We start from the raw sequence: 20,000 nt of genomic DNA, 5'->3' as shown, positions 1-20,000 counted from the left end.
GTAATAATAAATGTTTACAAAGCGATGTATTACTTTCGAAAATCACGATCGCAATTTTTCATGAACAAATATTTTCTCAAATCAATTGAGTATCGGCTTGGACCCGGAAACAGTATTTTATATGTCAAGACTTAACTAGATACTTTTCATGAGCCATGGCTGCATTCAAAATGGCATAAATGATTTCAAAGTGCACTACGAAAGGAGCACAATTGTCAATATGAAGATCGTTCAAGCTGAACTGTAAAAATTATTTGAAAGCAAATTACACATAAGAGAGATGGTTTTAAGGTTTGTTTTGCTTTAATCATTCCGAGTTTAAATGCTGGATCGTTCTAAGTGAATAGGGCTTAGGGGGATAACTGGGAATAGAACACAGCCGAGAACTATTATTCTAATTACCGTTCTATTGGTGTAGTTGCAAACGTACAAGTTAGCGACGCAGTTTGCGAATGTTTGTTGGAACAATGGAAAACACCAAATCAACAAACTATGTATGTAACGGCAGAACTTGCGACCTTAGTTGGCTAACAAAAGTTTTTGGAAACGCATCCCTGGTAAGCAAGTGGACCTGGCTATCATTTTTCCTGGTTAAATTAGTGGAAAGACAATTAGAAGCTGCTAATCTAGTAATTTAATATGAGTTGTAGGTTAAGAAGTTTGAGCATCTCAGTTGTCTATAATTAGGCAGCTGGTGGGCAAATCCTGGACAACATCCCGTTCTGGAAAGCATCAAACCAGCATCCAAAACACAGCATATGCTGGTCTTTTCAGCTTGGTAATTATGAATATTCACTCTCCAAATGAGTATGCACTCAAGAAACATTTTCCCCATGAGTATTTCCCATTTGTGCTTTATGAATCTCGAGGCTATGCGAACAAAAGATATACCCAGGCTTTTAAATGCACATTAAACTCAGGATTTGAGCAATGAACCAATCTCTGATTAACAATGCAATAGAAACTATTAACGTCATTAAAAACATTAACACAAGTAAACATCTAATCAAGCATTGCTAAGCTAAACTATTTATACAGTACTGTAGTTCTCAACCAAACAAATAAACATCCAATACTACACTGAATAAAGTACACTTTAAACCCAAATTAAAAAAAAGAAATGCTGTCATTTGTTACAGCTAAAATTAGTAGTTCGTCCTCAAAGTATAATTGAACTATGGTTCAAACTTTGAAATTGATTCATTCATTCATTTTTTTTTTCGGTTTAATTCCATTATTAAACTGGGGTCGCCACAGCGGACTGCACCGCCAACTTATCCTGCATATGTGTCATGCAGCGGATGCCTTTCCATCTGCTACCCAGTACTGGGAAACACCCATACACTCTTATTCATTCACACACATCCACTACAGACAATTTAGCTTACCCAATTCACCTAGCACATGTTTTTGGACTGTGGGAGAAACCGAAGCACCCAGAGGAAACCCACACAAACACTGGGAAAACATGCAAACTCCACATAGAAATACCAACTGACCCAGCCGAGACTCGAATCAGCGACCTTCACCTTAATCTCGCCACCATGACGCCCACTTTGAAATTGAATTTAATCTAAATCTAAAATATTAATTGTGGTCAAGAAAAAGATTACATTCACACAAAGTAAATAAAAAATTATATATATATATATATATATATATATATATATATATATATATATATATATATATATATATATATATATATATATATATATATATATATATATATATATATATATATATATATATATATATAGTTTACCATATAGACCACTAATTATTATTATTATTTTACTTTAGTACAATGTCAATTTTTTATTTGGATTTATCTTTTTACAGACAATACTCATTGGCTGTATACCTACTTTATTAGGTATACCTTAGTAGAACCAGATTTCACCCCCTCTTGCCTTCAGAACTGTCTTAATCTTTCATGGCATAGATTCAACAAGGAACTGGAAATCTTCCTCAGAGATTTTGCTCCATATTGACATGATAGCATCACGCAGTTGCTGCAGATTTGTCGGCTCCACATCCATGATGCGAATCTCCCATTCCACCACATCCCAAAGGTGCTCCATTGGATTGAGAGCTGGTGACTGTGGAGGCCATTTGAGTACAGTAAACTCATTGTCATGTTCGAGATGATTAGCGCTTTATGACATGGCACGTTATTCTGTTGGAAGTAGCCATTAGAAGATGAGTACATTGTGGTCATAAAGGAATGGACATGGTCAGCAACAATATTCAGGTAGGCAGTGGTGTTGCCATGATGCTCAATTGGATCTAATGGACACAAAGTGTGTCAAGAAAATATCCCCCACACCATTACACCACCACCACCAGCCTGAGCTGATGATACAAGGCATGCTTTCATGTTGTTGTCGTAGCAGAAATCGAGACTCATCAGACCAGGCAACATTTTTCCAATCTTCTATTGTCCAATTTTGGTGAGCCTGTGCGAATTGTAGCCTCAGTTTCTTTTCTTTTCAGAAGTGGCACCTTGTGTGGTCTTCTGCGCTGTAGCCCATCCACCTCGTGGTTGAACATGTTGTGCGTTCAGAGATGCTCTTCTGCATACCTCGGTTGTAACTAGTGGTTATTTGTGTTACTGTTGCCTTTCTATCAGCTGGAAACAGTCTGGCCATTCTCCTCTGACCTTTGGCATCAACAAGGCATTTGCGCACACAGAACTGCCGCTCACTGGATATTTTCTCTTTTTCAGACCATTCTCTGTAAACCCTAGAAATGGTTGTGCGTGAAAATCCCAGTAGATCAGCAGTTTCTGAAATACTCGACCAGCCTGTCTGGCACCAACAACTATGTCACGTTCAAAGTCACTTAAATCCCCTTTCTTCCCCATTCTGATGCTCAGTTTGAACTGCAGCAGATTGTCTTGACCATGTCTACATGCCTAAATGCATTGAGTTGTTGCCATGTAATTGGCTGATTAGTAATTTGCATTAACAAGCAGTTGGACAGGTGTACCTAATAAAGTGGCCGGTGAGTGTAGTTTTGCTTTGGAACAACCTAAAAAAACGATCATTTGTTACAGGACTGAACAAAATGCAAACGTGGTTTACTCGTAACTGTTTTCATACATTAAACCCAAACAATAGCATCAACATCAGAAAAACGTACACCGCTTCGCTCTTGTGTTTACTGTACGTTCTGCAGCCACACAAGATGAACAAAACACGACAATTACACAAATCCACAAAATCCCGACAATGCCTCGGATCAAAGTTTAATTGGGTAAAACGTGTAAGAGTGAAATCAGGCTGCACATCAAGCCCCGGTGCAGGACGCGTGACAGGCACACTCTCGTAGATCAATTATTCACAACAAAAAAACATGCGAGGTATTTGTAGACGCACACACAACGGGCACAGCTGTAAGACCAATTAAGTGGAATCCGTGTAAGAATAAATCCTTGGGATTAAGGATGCACATGGTGGTGTTACAGATACTAGCTTACTACTTCCTGTATACAGTTTTTACAGTAAACTGTGTTCTGATAAATAATATATGCAAGGTCTGAAATTAACGTTTTTTTTACTCAGCATCCAGTATTTACAGTTTATAAATACAAGCTTATTATAAATTCTGCTTTTATATTTGAAAAAAATCCTCTATAAAGAATAAAGCACATTAACGCACTCATACACTACGGCCAATTTAGTTCACCCAATTCACCTATAGCACATGTCTTTGGACTGTGGATGAAACCGGAGCACCCTGAGAAAACCCACGCCTACACGGGGAGAGCATGCAAACTCTACACAGAAAACCAAACTGACCCAGCCGGGACTCAAACCAGCAACTTTTTTTTTTCTGTGAAGTGACAGTGCTAACCACTAAGCCACCGTGCAGCCTTGTGCTTTAAAGTGAAATTATATTTTAGTCTTTTTATTAAATCACGTTAAATATTATACATACAATATATACGTTGCTCCGGGAAGCTTTCTTCTCATGTTTCAGATTAGAAATCCAATAGAGGGCGCTGTCTACATACACTGTGTTACTTAGTGTATGATTTGTTATGCTTTAGACTGTTCATTAATCTATTTATTCAACCTTTTATTTGCTACATTTACCATGGGTATCTATTTTTAACAGTGTTTGTTGCATATTTTGTTTGTGTATGCTTATGGTAAGTTTTTGTGTGGCCCGTGTAGCTTGTTCTTTTCCTGATGTGGTAAAGAATAGAAAACGAATAACAAACTGAAAATGAAACTAAAACTAGACCCACATACTTCTTGTACACATCCATAAGAGGGCGGGGCTTTTCATACAGATCACCAGCAACATTTACACTATAAAATCAAAGTTAAGTTGTACTTTGGACTTAATTAAATAGATATAACTTTAGGCTATACTATTGCTAGTTTTTTATTTTTAAAGTTTGAGGTAAACTATCTGCTGGTGCTTTCAGTATGGCTATAAGTGTCTAATAAGATGGCAATCAAACTCATTAGAAATACATGAATGCATTTGTGTAAATGTCCATGAGAAGGTGGGGCTTATCATACAGATAAACTACAGTAGACCAGCAAACTAATTTGCCGAACTCTTCCCTAAACCCAACCAATAGCGTTTTCAGAAGCAAAGGTAAGAAAGAGAAAAATAATTACACTGCCACCACAATTTTGTCTTGATTTAATATTGCTTTTATCTCCTTTCTAGATAAAATGCTTCACTAAACTCTAACTCAAGTGCTCTGATCACAATTACATCACCCTACAAACTAAGCTACTGAGCAAACTGACCACGGAAAAAAAATGTCCATATGGAGATGGCAAAATGAGACAAATGCACTTGATTACAAATCATAAACGATTTTAAACTGTTTCAGGGTTTTTATTTGATGTTGTGCAAAGAACTGCATAAACATAATGATTTATGTTAGGGAGGAAGTACATCTAGGAAGTTGTTACCGCAGATTAAAGCATAATAGGCTTATTAATGTGAAGCGGAACACAGTTCTAAATAAATAAATAAAACTGAAGGGTTTTATACTGTGAAAACAACCATCCTGGGTGTACTTTATCCAACTTATTACACAGCTGCTTGTCACAAAACCATTGCTCTGAGCCGTAATAGTACATTAATTCTTTAATTAAATGCAAAGCTGACAGAAACAAAAACAGCTGAATAGAGCATTCACTAGCCTGTGCATTATTCAGTCACAAGATGATGCCAAACAGTCAAAATGCAAATGAAACTGGTTGAATAGAGCATACACTAACCTACGCATTATTCAATCACAAGACAGCACCAAAAAGTCAACAACTGTCAAAAACAGTGACATGAAAGACAAATACGCATGTAAATGTGAATGTGAGTATATGGATGTAAACATAAGCTTATTCACTGACTGTCAAGATGATTCGAAATGCCCAAATGAGCCTCTGTGTTATTCAGCGGTTGTTATCTGGGACTAACATACCTTGGACAGTCGCAACTATCACCACAATTTTACCTTGATTTTACATTGCTTTAATCTCCTTTCTAGATAAAATGCTTCACTGGACTCTAACGTAAGTGCTCTGGTCACAATTACAACACTGTACAAACTGAGATACTGAGCAAACTGACCACGGAAATAAAGTTGTCCATATGAGGATGGCAAAATGAGACAAATGCCTTTGATTACAAATCATTAACAATCTTAAACTGTTTTAGGGTTTTTATTTGGTGTTGTGCAAAGAACTGCATAAACATAATGCTTTATGTTAGGAAGGAAGTACATCTAGGAGGTTGTTATCGCAAATTAAAGCATAATAGGCTTATTAATGTGAAGCGGAACACAGTTGTATAAAACTGAAGGGTTTTATACTGTGAAAACAACCATCCTGGGTGTACTTTATCCAACTTATTACACAGCTACTTGTCACAAAACCATTGCTCTGAGCCGTAATAGTACATTAATTCTTTAATTAAATGCAAAGCTGACAGAAACAAATACAGCTGAATAGAGCATTCACTAGCCTGTGCATTATTCAGTCACAAGATGATGCCAAACAGTCAAAAATCCAAATGAAACTGATTGAATAGAGCATACACTAACCTACGCATTATTCAATCACAAGACGGCACCAAACAGTCAACAACTGTCAAAAACAGTGACATGAAAGACAAGCAGACGCATGTAAATGTGAATGTGAGTATATGGATGTGAACATAAGCTTATTCACTGACTGTCAAGATGATTCGAAATGCTCAAATGAGCCTCTGTGTTATTCAGCGATTGTTATCTGGGAATAACATACCTTGGACAGTCGCAACTTTCACCACAATTTTACCTTGATTTTACATTGCTTTTATCTCCTTTCTAGATAAAATGTTTCACTGGACTCTAACTGAAGTGCTCTGGTCACAATTACAATACCGTACAAACTGAGATACTGAGCAAACTGACCACGGAAATAAAGTTGTCCATATGAAAATGGCAAAATGAGACAAATGCATTTAATTGCAAATCATAAACGATTTTAAACTGTTTTAGGGTTTTTATTTGGTGTTGTGCAAAGAACTGCATGAAAATAATGCTTTATGTTAGGAAGGAAGTACATCTAGGAGGTTGTTATCGCAGATTAAAGCATATTAGGCTTATTAATGTGAAGCGGAACATAGTTGTATAAAACTGAAGGGTTTTATTCTGCGAAAACAACCATCCTGGGTGTACTTTATCCAACTTATTACACAGCTACTTGTCACAAAACCATTGCTCTGAGCCGTAATAGTACATTAATTCTTTAATTAAATGCAAAGCTGACAGAAACAAATACAGCTGAATAGAGCATTCACTAGCCTGTGCATTATTCAGTCACATGATGATGCCAAACAGTCAAAATTGCAAAGCTGACAGAAACGAAACTGGTTGAATGGAGCATACACTAACCTATGCATTATTCAATCAGAACATGGCACCAAACAGTCAAAAACTGTCCAAAACAGTGACATGAAAGACAAGCAGACGCATGTAAATGTAAATGTGAGTATATGGATGTGAACATAAGCTTATTCACTGACTGCCAAGATGATTCGAAATGCCCAAATGAGCCGGTGTTATTTAGCAGTTGTTATCTGGGACTAACATACCTTGGAAAGTCGCAACTGCCATCACAATTTTACCTTGATTTTATATTGCTTTAATCTCCATTCTGAATAGGCTCTAACTCATGTGTTCTGATCGCAATTGGAACACTATACAAACTGAGCTACTGTGCAAACTGACCACTGCAGAAAGGTTGTTCATTTGAAGATGGCATAATGAGGCAAATGCATTTGATTACAAATCATAAATGTGAGTGTATGGATGTGAACATAGGCTTATTCGGTGACTGTCCAGATGATTCAAAATGCCCAAATGAGCCTGTGTTATTCAGCGGTTGTTATCTGGGACAAACATACCTTGGAAAGTGGCAACTGATATGCCAGAGTTGAGAATTCAAGACAGCCATGTAATAAACGTAAATAACATGTGCCTGTAAACATCATTAATGTGAAAAGGAAGCCAAGTTGTTGGTGTCATACTGCCCCCTAGTGTTCATTTTACCTATAAACTGCAGTCAAACATATGTTAAAGTATGATTTTTGTGGTTTCACAATACTGTAGGCTAAAGCAGGTATTTCGAGTGAGCTTGTGTTAGCAAATGGAGTGAAATTAATAACATAAACCATAGTGATTTCACATTGTTATCTGCCACAGTTAATTTCAAAACCCGAATGCCTGAAATAAAACGCATTGCTGTGTTTGAAGGCTGTGATGCATTACCTATGCAGGAGGGGAGCGGATGGTCCCACGTGCGTCTCTCGCCCGTCATGCATCTCAAAATGCTGCTGCCATGGAGACTGTATCCAGGATCACAGTGATACGTGACCACACTGCCTGCAAAGTGGCCTTGGTCGCTGACTTTGGATCCAAATTGAGGCACACCGGGTTCATCACAATGAGAAAGTTCAAAACCTGGAGAACAACAAGCAAAAGAGTGGGTGTTTCATCAGTGGGTGTTCCTTTAAGTGCTCCTCAGAGGTGAACTTCCTTTTTGAACAATTTAAGATTTTTTGTTATTTGACGGTCACATTAAAACGTTTTGCAAAGGTGAAATCATTTATTTTTTTAAGCTTTAAACTTTAATTTTTTTCATTTTTATACATGTTTACATACATTATTCACTGTGAAATCTGTGGAAGGAAAAATGGATGTGTTTTAAAAGATGGATGGATGGATGGACGTGTGTTAAGGGATGGATGGATGGACGGATAAATTGACGTGTGTTAAGGGATGGACAGACAGACAGATGGATGGATGAAAAAAGTATGGATAGACGGTCGGCTGGATGGGACATAACAGAGAACTGTAAAAAATTAACTGAGACCGAAAAAACATTGATGGGGGTATGGATGGATAAACTGAGACCGAAAAAACATTGATGGGGGGTATGGATGGATAAACTGAGACAGATAAAATATGGATGGAGGAATGGATGGATTAGCAGTGAAAGATAAAGAGGATGGACAGAGGGATGGATGGATGAGGTGTGAGATGGATAAAAAGGATAGACGGATGGATGGACTGACAGAAAAACGTTTAAAAAAATGGATGGATGGATAGTTGAAGGATGGATGGATAAACTGTGAGAGATAAAATATGGATGGATGGATGAACAGAGACAGATGAAAGGATGGATGGATGATGGATGGATGCATGGATGGATAAATGCATAAATGGTCAGACAAATGGACTGACAAATGAACACAAAACAGATAGATGGATGGATAGATGAGCTGTGAGACATAAGATGGATGAATGATTGGATGAATAAACAGACAGATAAAAAGATGGATAGGGGATGGATGGATGGATGGATAATTAATGGATGGATAAATAAACTGAGATAGATAAAAAATGGATAGAGGGATGGATGGATGAGCTGTGAGACATAAGATAGACAGATAAAAAGATGGATGGATGAATGGATGGATGAATGGATAAACAGACAAACAAAAAGATGAATAGGAGGATGGATGGTTTGATGGATAATTAATGGATGGATAAATAAACTGAGACAGATAAAAATGGATAGAGGAAGGGATGGATGGACGGATGTATGAGCTGTGAGAAAAAAAGATGGATGGATGAATGGATGGACGGATGAATAAACAGACAGATAAAAGATGTATAGAGGAATGGATGAATGGATGGATAGATGGATGGATGGACGGACGGACTGACTGACAGACAAACACAAAAAAGATGGATGGATCAATGGATGGATGAATAACTGAAACACAAAAAGATGGATAGATAGAGGGATGGATAGATGAGCTGTGAGACAGATAAAAAAGATGGATGAATGGATGGATGATTTAACAGAGATAAAAAGATGGATGGATAGATGGATGAGCTGTGAGACAGATAAAAAGATGCCAGGATGGTTGAGTGGACGGATGAATCTGATGAACAGATGAGTGTGTTAAAGAGCCCATATTATACATGAAATAGGGTCATAATTAGGTTGTAAGGGTCTCCAACAACAGTCTAATATGCATGCAAGGTCATAAAACACTTTGATGGTCTTATAATCTGCATTTATTTTTACCTAATTATCCCAGCGACTCCCATATGAATCGTTCAGCGATTCATTTGTTCCCAAACCCCTCCTCAGCGCGAAGCTAATCTGCGCTGATTGGACCGATGACAGCCTGCTGCGATTGGTCGACAGTGACAGGCTTCAGCGCGAGACAGAGTGAAATGCCCAGCTGGTAATCAACTATATAAAAGTAGTCACAGTGCACACGCGCTTCATAGTGTAAGGCTTTTTTCACACACACACACAACCCTCCTCAGAAGAACTGGGGAGATCGACGCGAGTCTCTCTCTCTCCCTCTCCCTCTCTCTCTCTCACACACACACACACACACACAACGCTCCTCAGAAGAACTAGGGAAAGCGACGGAGTCTCTCTCTCTCTCTCTCTCTCTCTCTCTCTCTCTCACACACACACACACAACGCTCCTCAGAAAAACTAGGGAAAGCGACGCGAGTCTCTCTCTCTCTCTCTCTCTCTCTCTCTCACACACACACACACACACCACACAACGCTCCTCAGAAGAACTAGGGAAAGCGACGCGAGTCTCTCTCTCTCTCTCTCTCTCTCTCTCTCTCACACACACACACACAACGCTCCTCAGAAGAACTAGGGAAAGCGACGCGAGTCTCTCTCTCTCTCTCTCTCACACACACACACACACACACACACACAACGCTCCTCAGAAGAACTAGGGAAAGCGACGCGAGTCTATCTCTCTCTCTCTCTCTCTCACAGACACACACACACACACAACGCTCCTCAGAAGAACTAGGGAAAGTGACACGAGTCTCCTGTCTCCTAGCTTATGATCGATCGCCATAGCAACGACAAACGGCAGTGGAACGCGAGCTCACAAAAGCCTTTAACGTTAAATCCGTAAACAAAGCGGCACGCGTCGCGTTTTTAACGTGGCTTACATGTGATAAGAGAATATAAAGAGTAACCGCGTGTACTGTACCAGGTTAACAACTCATCTTTGGGTAGAGACTGTCAATATTATCCATCTGAGCACAGCGTGACTTCATTCGACCGGCGGCGTCTGTGTGTGTGTCTAGTGTTTTTCTGTGTTAGTGGGCGGGGCCGCAGGTTTCAAATCTCCCTGGTTTGCACGCGTAACTACTGGCGAGGCTTGTGTTTCGTGGCTGCGTCATCGCGAAACACCTAATGACTCGTTATGAAGACGACTCGTTTGAAGCACTATGAGTCGACTCTTTTATAGATGAATCAATAGTTTTAAACACTGTACACTTACAGATTTAAGCCTTAGCTGGATATTCACTTCACTTAGAGCTGTGTTACACACTACATGGAAGGGCATTTTCAAAAACCCATAATATGGGCTCTTTAAGAGATGGATGGATGGATGGATGGATGGATGGATGGATGGATGGATGGATGGATGGATGGATGGATGGATGGATGGATGGACAGAAAAAACACATATAAAGATGGAGGAATGGATGAAATGAGATATGAGGCAGATAAAAAGATGGATGGAGGGATGCAGATATAGATTAATGTAATGAAACCCCTGATGGTCCAGGTAAAAAAAAAAATACAAACTGACATGTATTAGACTGAATCGTGTGCTTTAAGAAAATATATTTGCTAAAAGGTAACAGATCCCAAACTGCCCACAGTAGTAGAAAACCCCTATCTGTGTGTAAGAGACCACCCAGCAATGTGTGGAATTGCATTGAGCTGCTGATCAAAATAGAGTACAAGAGCAGAAGTATTTGCACATCCAAACACACGTGCTGAGCATTTCATTGGAAAACCATGAGCATTAATATAAAGTCTGACCTCCCTGCGGATACCGCAGACACAACAGCATCAACTTTTAGACAGTAAATGTGTAGAACAGATTTCAAAAGGGGTTCAAACTTTTCCTCTGCAGCTATTTACAGTTGAGGTCAGAATTTTTAGCCCTCCTGTATAGAATTTTTCCAATTTCTGTTTAATGGAAAGAAGATTTTTTTTTCAATTCATTTCTAAACATGATAGATTTAATAACTTATTTCGAATAACTGATTTATTTTATCAGTGGGGACCAAAGTAACAAATTTATTTTCTCAAAGCCAGTGCAAGTCAAAGCACAAACCAAGCATGAAGACAAAGGACTTGTCGGTAGACCTCAGAGACAGGATCACCTCAAGGCACAAGGCTGGGGAAGGTTACAGAAAAATTTCTGCTGCTCTGAAAGTTCCAATGAGCACAGTGGCCTTCATCATCCTTTAGTGGAAGATGTTTGAACCACCAGGACTCTTCCTAGAGCTGGCCACTCTGTCTGAGCTCCAGCGTTCTTCTGTGGAGAACGGGGAACCTTACAGAAGGACAACCATATGTGCAGCAATTTACCAATCAGGCCTGTATGGTAGAGTGGCCATACGGAAGCCACTCCCCGCCTGGAATTTGCAAAAAGGCATCTGAAGGACTCTCAGACCATAGGAAACAAAATTCTCTGGTCTGATGAGCCTAAATTGAACTCTTTGGAGTGAATGCCAGGCGTTTCGTTTGGAGAAAATCAGGCACCGCTCATCACCAGGCTAATACAATCCCTACAGTGAAGCATGGTGTTGGCAGGATCATGCTGTGGGGATGTTTTTCAGCAGCAGGAACTGGAAGACTAGTCAGGATAGAGGGAAAGATGAATGCAGTAATGTACAGAGACAATGAAAACCTGCTTCAGAGTGATCTTGACCTCAGACTGGGGCGACGGTTCATGTTCCAGCAGGACAATAATCCAAAGCACACTGCCAAAATATCAATGGAGTGGCTCCACAACAATTGGGTGAGTGTCCTTGAGTGGCCCAGCTAGAGCCCAGACCTAAATCCTACTGAACATCTCTGGGGAGATCTAAAAATGGCTGTACATCGTCGCTTCTCATCCAACCTGATAGAGCTTGAGAGGTACTACAAAGAGGAATGGGCTAAAATTCCCAAAGACAGGTGTGCCAAGCTTGTAGCATCATATTTAAAAAGACTTGAGGCTGTAATTGCTGCCAAAGGTGCATCAGCAAAGTATTGAGCAAAGGCTGTGAATACTGATGTACATGTGATTTTTCAGGTGTTTTATTTTTAATTAATTTGCAACAATTTCAAAAACTTTTTTTTACATTGTCATTATGGAGTATTGTGTGTAGAATTTTGAGGAATAAATGAATTTAAACCATTTTGGAATAAGGCTCTAACGTAAAAAATAAAATAAAATGAGGAAAAAGTGAAGCGCTATGAATGTGTTCCGGATGCACTTGTAGCTTTAAGTTCAGAAAGTAAAAATATGTAGTGGTTCTTTTTTCTTATTACAAGTTGTGTTTCTCTTTTCATGTGTCGCACTAATGATCAATCTACAGGCTTTTTAGTGCAATAACACATCTTTAAGTTTGCAATCTCTCAGTTTTTTCAGTTTAAAAGTAAATCAGGTTTAAATGGCAAGAGTTCCTGTGGGGCAAATGTAGCACTGTTATTTATGTCCCACTACTAATAGACATACTTTATTTTTTGCTTTCACAGAGCTTGCAGTGTTTGGATCCATATGTTTTATTAAATTAATGCATATTGCCCATATTAGTAAAAAAAAAAGTCAAAAAATTTTAGAAAATGTTTTACATTTTGTATTGTTAGGTTGCTTTTGAAACTTTTGATGGCACTAAAATTTAAAATAAAAATGCTGTTGAATATATTTTGCAAAAACAAAGGACAAAATATGCTTGCAGTTAACATTAATAAGGTCATTGTTATGATTGCCAGTGGTTTTGTCTCTGTGGTGATCTACAGGTACGATCTACAGCGTGGTTTTCTATATGAGAGATTATTGCTGATCGAACTACAACCAGAACTCCCTGCGCTCATCAACTCCTGCAACAGCTGACAATACATACAATACAATACATACGGACACACACACAGACACAGCTGCTGCTCATCTACACTGATTACAAGGACTATAAATACACCTCACCTTCATTCACACAGTCTCGTGTCTGTCACGAACACTACGAAGCATTTCTCCGGGTGGATCCCTGCTGAAAAATCCAGCTTAAACCAGCCAAGGCTGGTTGGCTGGTTTTAGCTGGTCGACCAGCCTGGTTTTAGAGGGGTTTAGGCCATTTCCAGGCTGGTTTCCAGCCATTTCCAGCCTGGTCTTGGCTGGTCAGGCTGGAAAATGACCAGCTAAATCCAGCTAAAACCAGCTTGACCAGCCTGGTTTAAGCTGGACATCTTGGTAGTCTTCTAAAACCAGGCTGGTCAACCAGCTAAAACCAGCCAACCAGCCTAGGCTGGTTTAAGCTGTTTTTTTCAGTAGGGATATGGATATATTGGAAATATGGATGTCTTCAGTGGAGTGAGTTTCCACCATTTCCTTACTCCATGAAAGTTAAGGAATAAACTAAATAGTAAAAGTAAAGAGAAAGTAAAGAGGCTGAATGGAGGAGGCTTGATCTTTATCCTCACGCTGCAGATGGTCAGTTAAATTGTTTTCTCGCTAGTCAAGCATTCAGTTTTTCCAAAAAGTCCGCCATGTAAACAGCAAATGCGCAATGCAATGACTCTTAAAGGGAAAGGAAGATGAGACTCTGATTGGTTTAATGCACGTTATGCACAAAACCCATCCATAACTCATTAAGAGAATAAGCACAACCCTTGTTAGACCATGTGCCGGGGCACAGAGTGCATTTTTTCGTCCTTAAAATAGCAAAAGTGGATTCGGACACACTCCTAATGCTTTTGCGCCATGCGCTTTAGACTTTGCACCTAGATCGTTAAGTTAGATACAAGTAAATCTAACAAATGTTGTAATGTTAAAAAGTAACAATGTACAATTTAATAAGTTTTAATAAAAAATGATACTTTCGACCCCACTCTCACCTATTCACCTTAAAGTGACATTTAAAGGATTAACTAGGTTAATTAGGTGAGTAATTTGCCAAATCATAACAATGATTTGTTCTGTAGACATTTAGAAAAAAAAATCCTTAAGGAGCTAACAATATTGACCTTAAAATGTTTTTACAAAAATTTCAAACTGATTTTATTGTAGCCAGATTAAAACAAATAAGACTTTCTCCAGAAGAAAAAAATATTATAGGAAATACTGTGAAAAAGTCCTTACTTAAACATCATTTGGGAACCATTTAAAAAAGAAATGAAAATTCACAGGAGGGTGAATAACTGTGACTTCAACTATACATAATCATACCAATCATTTCAATAAATGTAACCTCTGTACAGAAATCAACTGCTAAATTGTCCCCAAGCCTCGAATGGAAGCTTCCCCACTCTCTACTTTCTGATTTGTACAATTAAATTTCACTAGCAAACACAATTTCCTGTGCATTTCCTATGTCATACGCAATTACAGTGAACAGGAGCGCACATAATATCATTCCAACCATTTAATCCTAATCAGATCTTAACAAGAGAATGATACAGCTAATTAATTCATTAAAACTAGGTGTGGGTGAAAGAAACACAATCCGAGCCCACCAGGAGTTATCATCCCAGGCGGAAACAACGCAAGCATTATGAATTTCACTTTGAGTTTGCATAATGCGACCTTGTTATGTACATAAAACAAAGCAAAATAAACCCACAGTCATAATAATACTCACATTTATGAGAACATGCGGGATGATAATCGTGAGAGACAATAACATCAGCCACACTGTGCCTGCTAATTAAGACTTTACTGACAGATGAAGAAAGTACGGGGGAAGTTTATGGAGAGTTTATGGATAACAACAGATTTATTCAGCTCTAAAATCTAGTCTTGTGTGAAGACACATATTGGCATCGGCTGAATTAATCAAGTAAATATCATATTCAGGTTAATGATATACAGTATACTCATACAGTAATGTACAGTACTTTTGACTACTGGCATAAACTCTGCAGCTTATTCTGCCCACTTACACATGTGCATGTGTAAGCAGGCAGAATAAGCTGAAGCATTAATTACAATTTATGTCTTTGAAAGTCATTAACACTACCTGACAAAAGTCTTGTCGTTAATCCCAGCTGTAAGAGCAACAAATAATAACTTGACTTCTAGTTGATCATTTGGAAAAGTGGCAGAAGGTTGATTTTTCAGATGAAACATCCATTGAACTGCACTTATTGGAACCCGCATGGACCCAAGATTCTCATAGAAATCAGTCAAGTTGGGTGAAGGAAAAATCATGGTTTGGGGTTACATTCAGTATGGGGGGGTGAGCGAGACATTTATGCTGCCCATTACATTACAAACGACAGGAGAGGGCAAATTCTTCAGCAGGATAGCGCTCCTTTCTCATATTTCAGCCTCCACTTCAAAGTTCCTGAGAGCAAAGAAGATCAAGGTGCTCCAGGATTGGCCAGCTCAGTCACCAGACATGAACATTATTGAGTATGTCTGGGGTAAGATGAAGGAGGAGGTATAGAAGATGAATGCAAAGAATCTTGAGCTCTGGGAGTCCTGCAAGAACGCTTTCTTTGCCATTCCAGATGACTTTATTAATGAGTGATTTGAGTCATTGCAGACATGTATGGATGCAGTCCTCCAAGCTCATGGGAGTCATACACAATATTCATTCTGCACCATTCCACAGCACCATGACTTTATATTCTATACTGGACATTATTTCTGTTCAGTGACAAGAATTTTGTCTAAAGCAAAGTCAGATCTTACTGTCCTATTTAAATAATTTTAAATCAAGGCATGATCATATGTTGTTTTGGTAAAATAAGTGTAATCTAGAGGCCTTTGCCTTTCATATAAGCCCCTTCTGATACTAAATGATCAACTAGAAGTCAAGTTATTATTCGTTGTTCCTAAAACCTGGACAAGACTTTTGTCAGGTAGTATATGCTACAGTAGCTAATACAGTAAAACAGTCAATATTAAATAAATGTAAAAAGTGTTTTCTAGTTGAATTAAAATTAAAATGGAATTTGTTGCTGTTGAAATTCATTACTTAAGTATTTAATGTCACGTGATCCATCAGAAATCCTAATATGAAAAATTAATGTTAATGAAAAAAAGGATATTGCAAATAGTGGCAGTAAGATACTGTTGTACACGTTATACTGTTCTTAAGTGTTATATGGAAACTATGACTGTGACAAATTCAAAATAAAAAACTGAAAACAGTGCAATAGAATAGAGCAGATAGAATAGAACAGAAAATATAAGCAACACACAACAGAATAGAATAGAACACCACATGAAAAACAAGAACAGAACAGAGTAGAATAGAATAGAGCGCAACAGTAAAGAAAAGCAGGTAATGATAGAATGGGACACAAAAAGAAAAAAGAAGAATAGAATAGAATATAAAAAGTAAACAGGAAAAAATGAAAAGAATGTAATAGAATAGATCAAATAGAATAGAATAGAATAGAATAGAAGGTAATAATAAATTAGAACATGGAAAAAAACATGAACAGAACAGAGCAGAATAGAATAGAACAGAATAGAATAAAATAGAGCACAACAGTAAAGAAAAGGTAATAATAGAAGGCAATAATAAAACAGAACACCACATGAAAAACAAGAACAGAATGGAACAGAAAAGAATAAAATAGAATTGAATAGAGCACAAGAGTAAAGAAAAGCAGATAATGATAGAATAGAACACAAAAGTAAAAAAGAAGAATAGAATAGAAAAAAAATGAAAAGAATGTAATAGAATAGAATAGAATAGAATAGAATAGAATAGAATAGAATAGAATAGAATAGAATTACATGTCACACACAACCGGGGAGAATGGAATAGCATAGACCCGAAAAGAATAGAATAGAATAGAATAGAATAGAATATAAAAGCAGGTAATAACTAGAACACCAAATAAAAAACAAGAACAGAACAGAAGAGAACAGAATAGAACAGTAGAGAAAAGCAGTTAATAATAAAATAGAACACAACATGAAAAACAAGAATAGAATAGAATAGAAAAATGAAATAGAACAGATGAATACAAAACAATAGGAAAATGAAATAGAAAAGAGAGAAAGAATAGAATAGAATAGAATAGAATATGGGCAACACACAGCCGGAGAGAATAGAATAGAGTAGAATATGGGCAACACACAACCGGAGAGAATAGAATAGAATAGAATATGAGTAACACACAGCCGGACAGGATAGAATAGAATATGGGCAACACACAAGCGGAGAGAATAGAATAGAGTAGAATAGAATATGGGCAACACACAACAGGAGAGAATAGAATAGAATAGAATAGAATATGGGCAACACACAAGCGGAGAGAATAGAATAGAATATGGGCAACACACAACTAGAGAGAATAGAATAGAATAGAATAGAATAGAATAGAATAGAATAGAATATGGGCAACACACAACTGGAGAGAATAGAATAGAATAGAATAGAATAGAATAGAATAGAATAGAATAGAATAGAATAGAATATGGGCAACACACAACTGGAGAGAATAGAATAGAATAGAATAGAATAGAATAGAATAGAATATGGGCAACACACAACTGGAGAGAATAGAATAGAATAGAATAGAATAGAATAGAATAGAATAGAATAGAATAGAATAGAATAGAATAGAATATGGGCAACACACAACTGGAGAGAATAGAATAGAATAGAATATGGGCAACACACAACCGGAGAGAATAGAATAGAATAGAATAGACTATGGGCAACACACAGCCGAAGAGAATAGAATAGAATAGAATAGAATAGAATAGGCATAAACATCATTGGCATAAAACTAAATAACAGCAGTGTGTTTATTTATGTGATCTATTCCTCTAACACAGATCTGTTCTGACTCATCTATCCATTCCTTTTTTTAATCACAGCGAAGGTCAAACTCCAAATGCACAGGATGTAATCATCATCGGCCGATAGACAAAACGAGAAGCTCAGAGTAAAGTCTGTTAGCGGCAGCAGTAAATGAGTAAGTCCATCTGAACGCCTCCAGCTCTGGTCATTAACAAGTCACTCCTCCGTTGTCGCAGGAGCTGAAGCACCACCGTTAACCTCATTCACAATCGTGTTTTACCTCAAGCCATAATCCCACCGCAGTGCTCGTGCATGCTTTACGATTAACATATCAAATAACACGCCACTGTGAACTGTGGTAGACGCATTACAAAAACTTCTCAAGAGAGCAGAAAGACCTATAATTTCACACAAAGAAAATGAAGAGTCTTCCGCGCCTTCTAATAATCCATGCAGAAGATGCAGCCAATTCAGAGGGTTTCATTACAAACGCAATAAAGCAGCATGCGTGTGTGTGTGGTGTAACGAGTGCTGGGAACAATTATACAGTTCAAGCTGACAATGAAATGAAGATATTAATCCAGAAATGAAAATTAATAGAGTCGATATATATTCCACTGTGAGGTGAGAGGTGGTGTATGACAAAAAGATTGAGAGGACAGCTCATTCATATCCTCAGGCATTCATACGTGGAAGTGTACACAGGGCACTCTGAATTAAGTCATCACACATGCCCATTACAAGGTATTTTGTATTGAACAAAGAATAAAATAAGTATTAAACAAGTCAAGTTTTTAAAGGGGTTTTTGACTTTACTATAAGGTTTCATTAGTAAATGGATTAACTAACATGAACAATACTTGTAAAGCATCTAATAACAACAGATCAACATTTTCTAATGCAATATTAACATCCAACTTCATGCTTGGTAACATGAGTTAATGCACCGCGAGTTAACAAGCTAAAACTGAACAACTGTATTTTTATTAACTAACGTTAACTAATATAACTATTGTAATGTATTGTTTAATTATGTTAGGCAATGCATTAACATTAACTAATATAACTTTATTGTAAAGCAGAGGTCACCAATCTCGTTCCTGTAGGGCCGGTGTCCCTGCAGGGTTTAGCTCCAACTTGCCTCAACACACCTGCCTGGGTGTTTCAAGTATACCTATTAAGATCTTGATTAGCTCATTCAGGTGTGTTTGATTAGGGTTGGAGCTAAAATCTGCAGGACACCGGCCCTCCAGGAACAAGTTTGGTGACCCCTGTTGTAAAGTGTAACCCAATTATTTTGGAAATTAATAATTAACTGACACAAGGAAAAATTTAATGAACACATGAAGAAAGGGAAAATAAGAAGGCATGGAAAGATCAGACAGCAGCAGAAATATGTAAACGCTAATTTCCATAGCATTTATTTTAATGACAGTGCTACAGTGCTATGACAGTGGTTACAGTTTTTCAGCTTTCTTCAAAATATCTTCATGATGGTTGAAACCACTTGTGGGAAAGTAAATAGTAAGTAAATTATTTAATTAAATTAGTAATTATTTTTTAGATAATGGGGCATCGCTCTAAAGTGCAGGGATGATTAAAATACTATAAAGTCATTCTGACAGAATTTTTTATGGATCAATTGTCACTATTAACAATC

The 20,000-nt window shown here is 37.7% G+C and overlaps 1 protein-coding gene across 1 annotated transcript in view; it reads right to left on the bottom strand.

The window, feature by feature from the left end:
- The window catches only part of csmd3a (CUB and Sushi multiple domains 3a), a 685,206-nt gene that overhangs the window by 405,148 nt on the left and 260,058 nt on the right, over positions 1–20,000 (bottom strand). Inside the window, exon 24 of the mRNA XM_056474744.1 lies at positions 7,784–7,975. Within this exon, the coding sequence (XP_056330719.1) occupies positions 7,784–7,975 (192 nt within the window). The remainder of the gene's footprint in view (positions 1–7,783; positions 7,976–20,000) is intronic.

The sequence above is a fragment of the Danio aesculapii genome, chromosome 16 (genome assembly GCF_903798145.1).
Source record: "Danio aesculapii chromosome 16, fDanAes4.1, whole genome shotgun sequence".
Lineage (NCBI taxonomy): Eukaryota > Metazoa > Chordata > Actinopteri > Cypriniformes > Danionidae > Danio > Danio aesculapii.
Note: the sequence above shows the minus strand (reverse complement) of the source record. Positions and strands in the feature narration are given on the sequence as shown.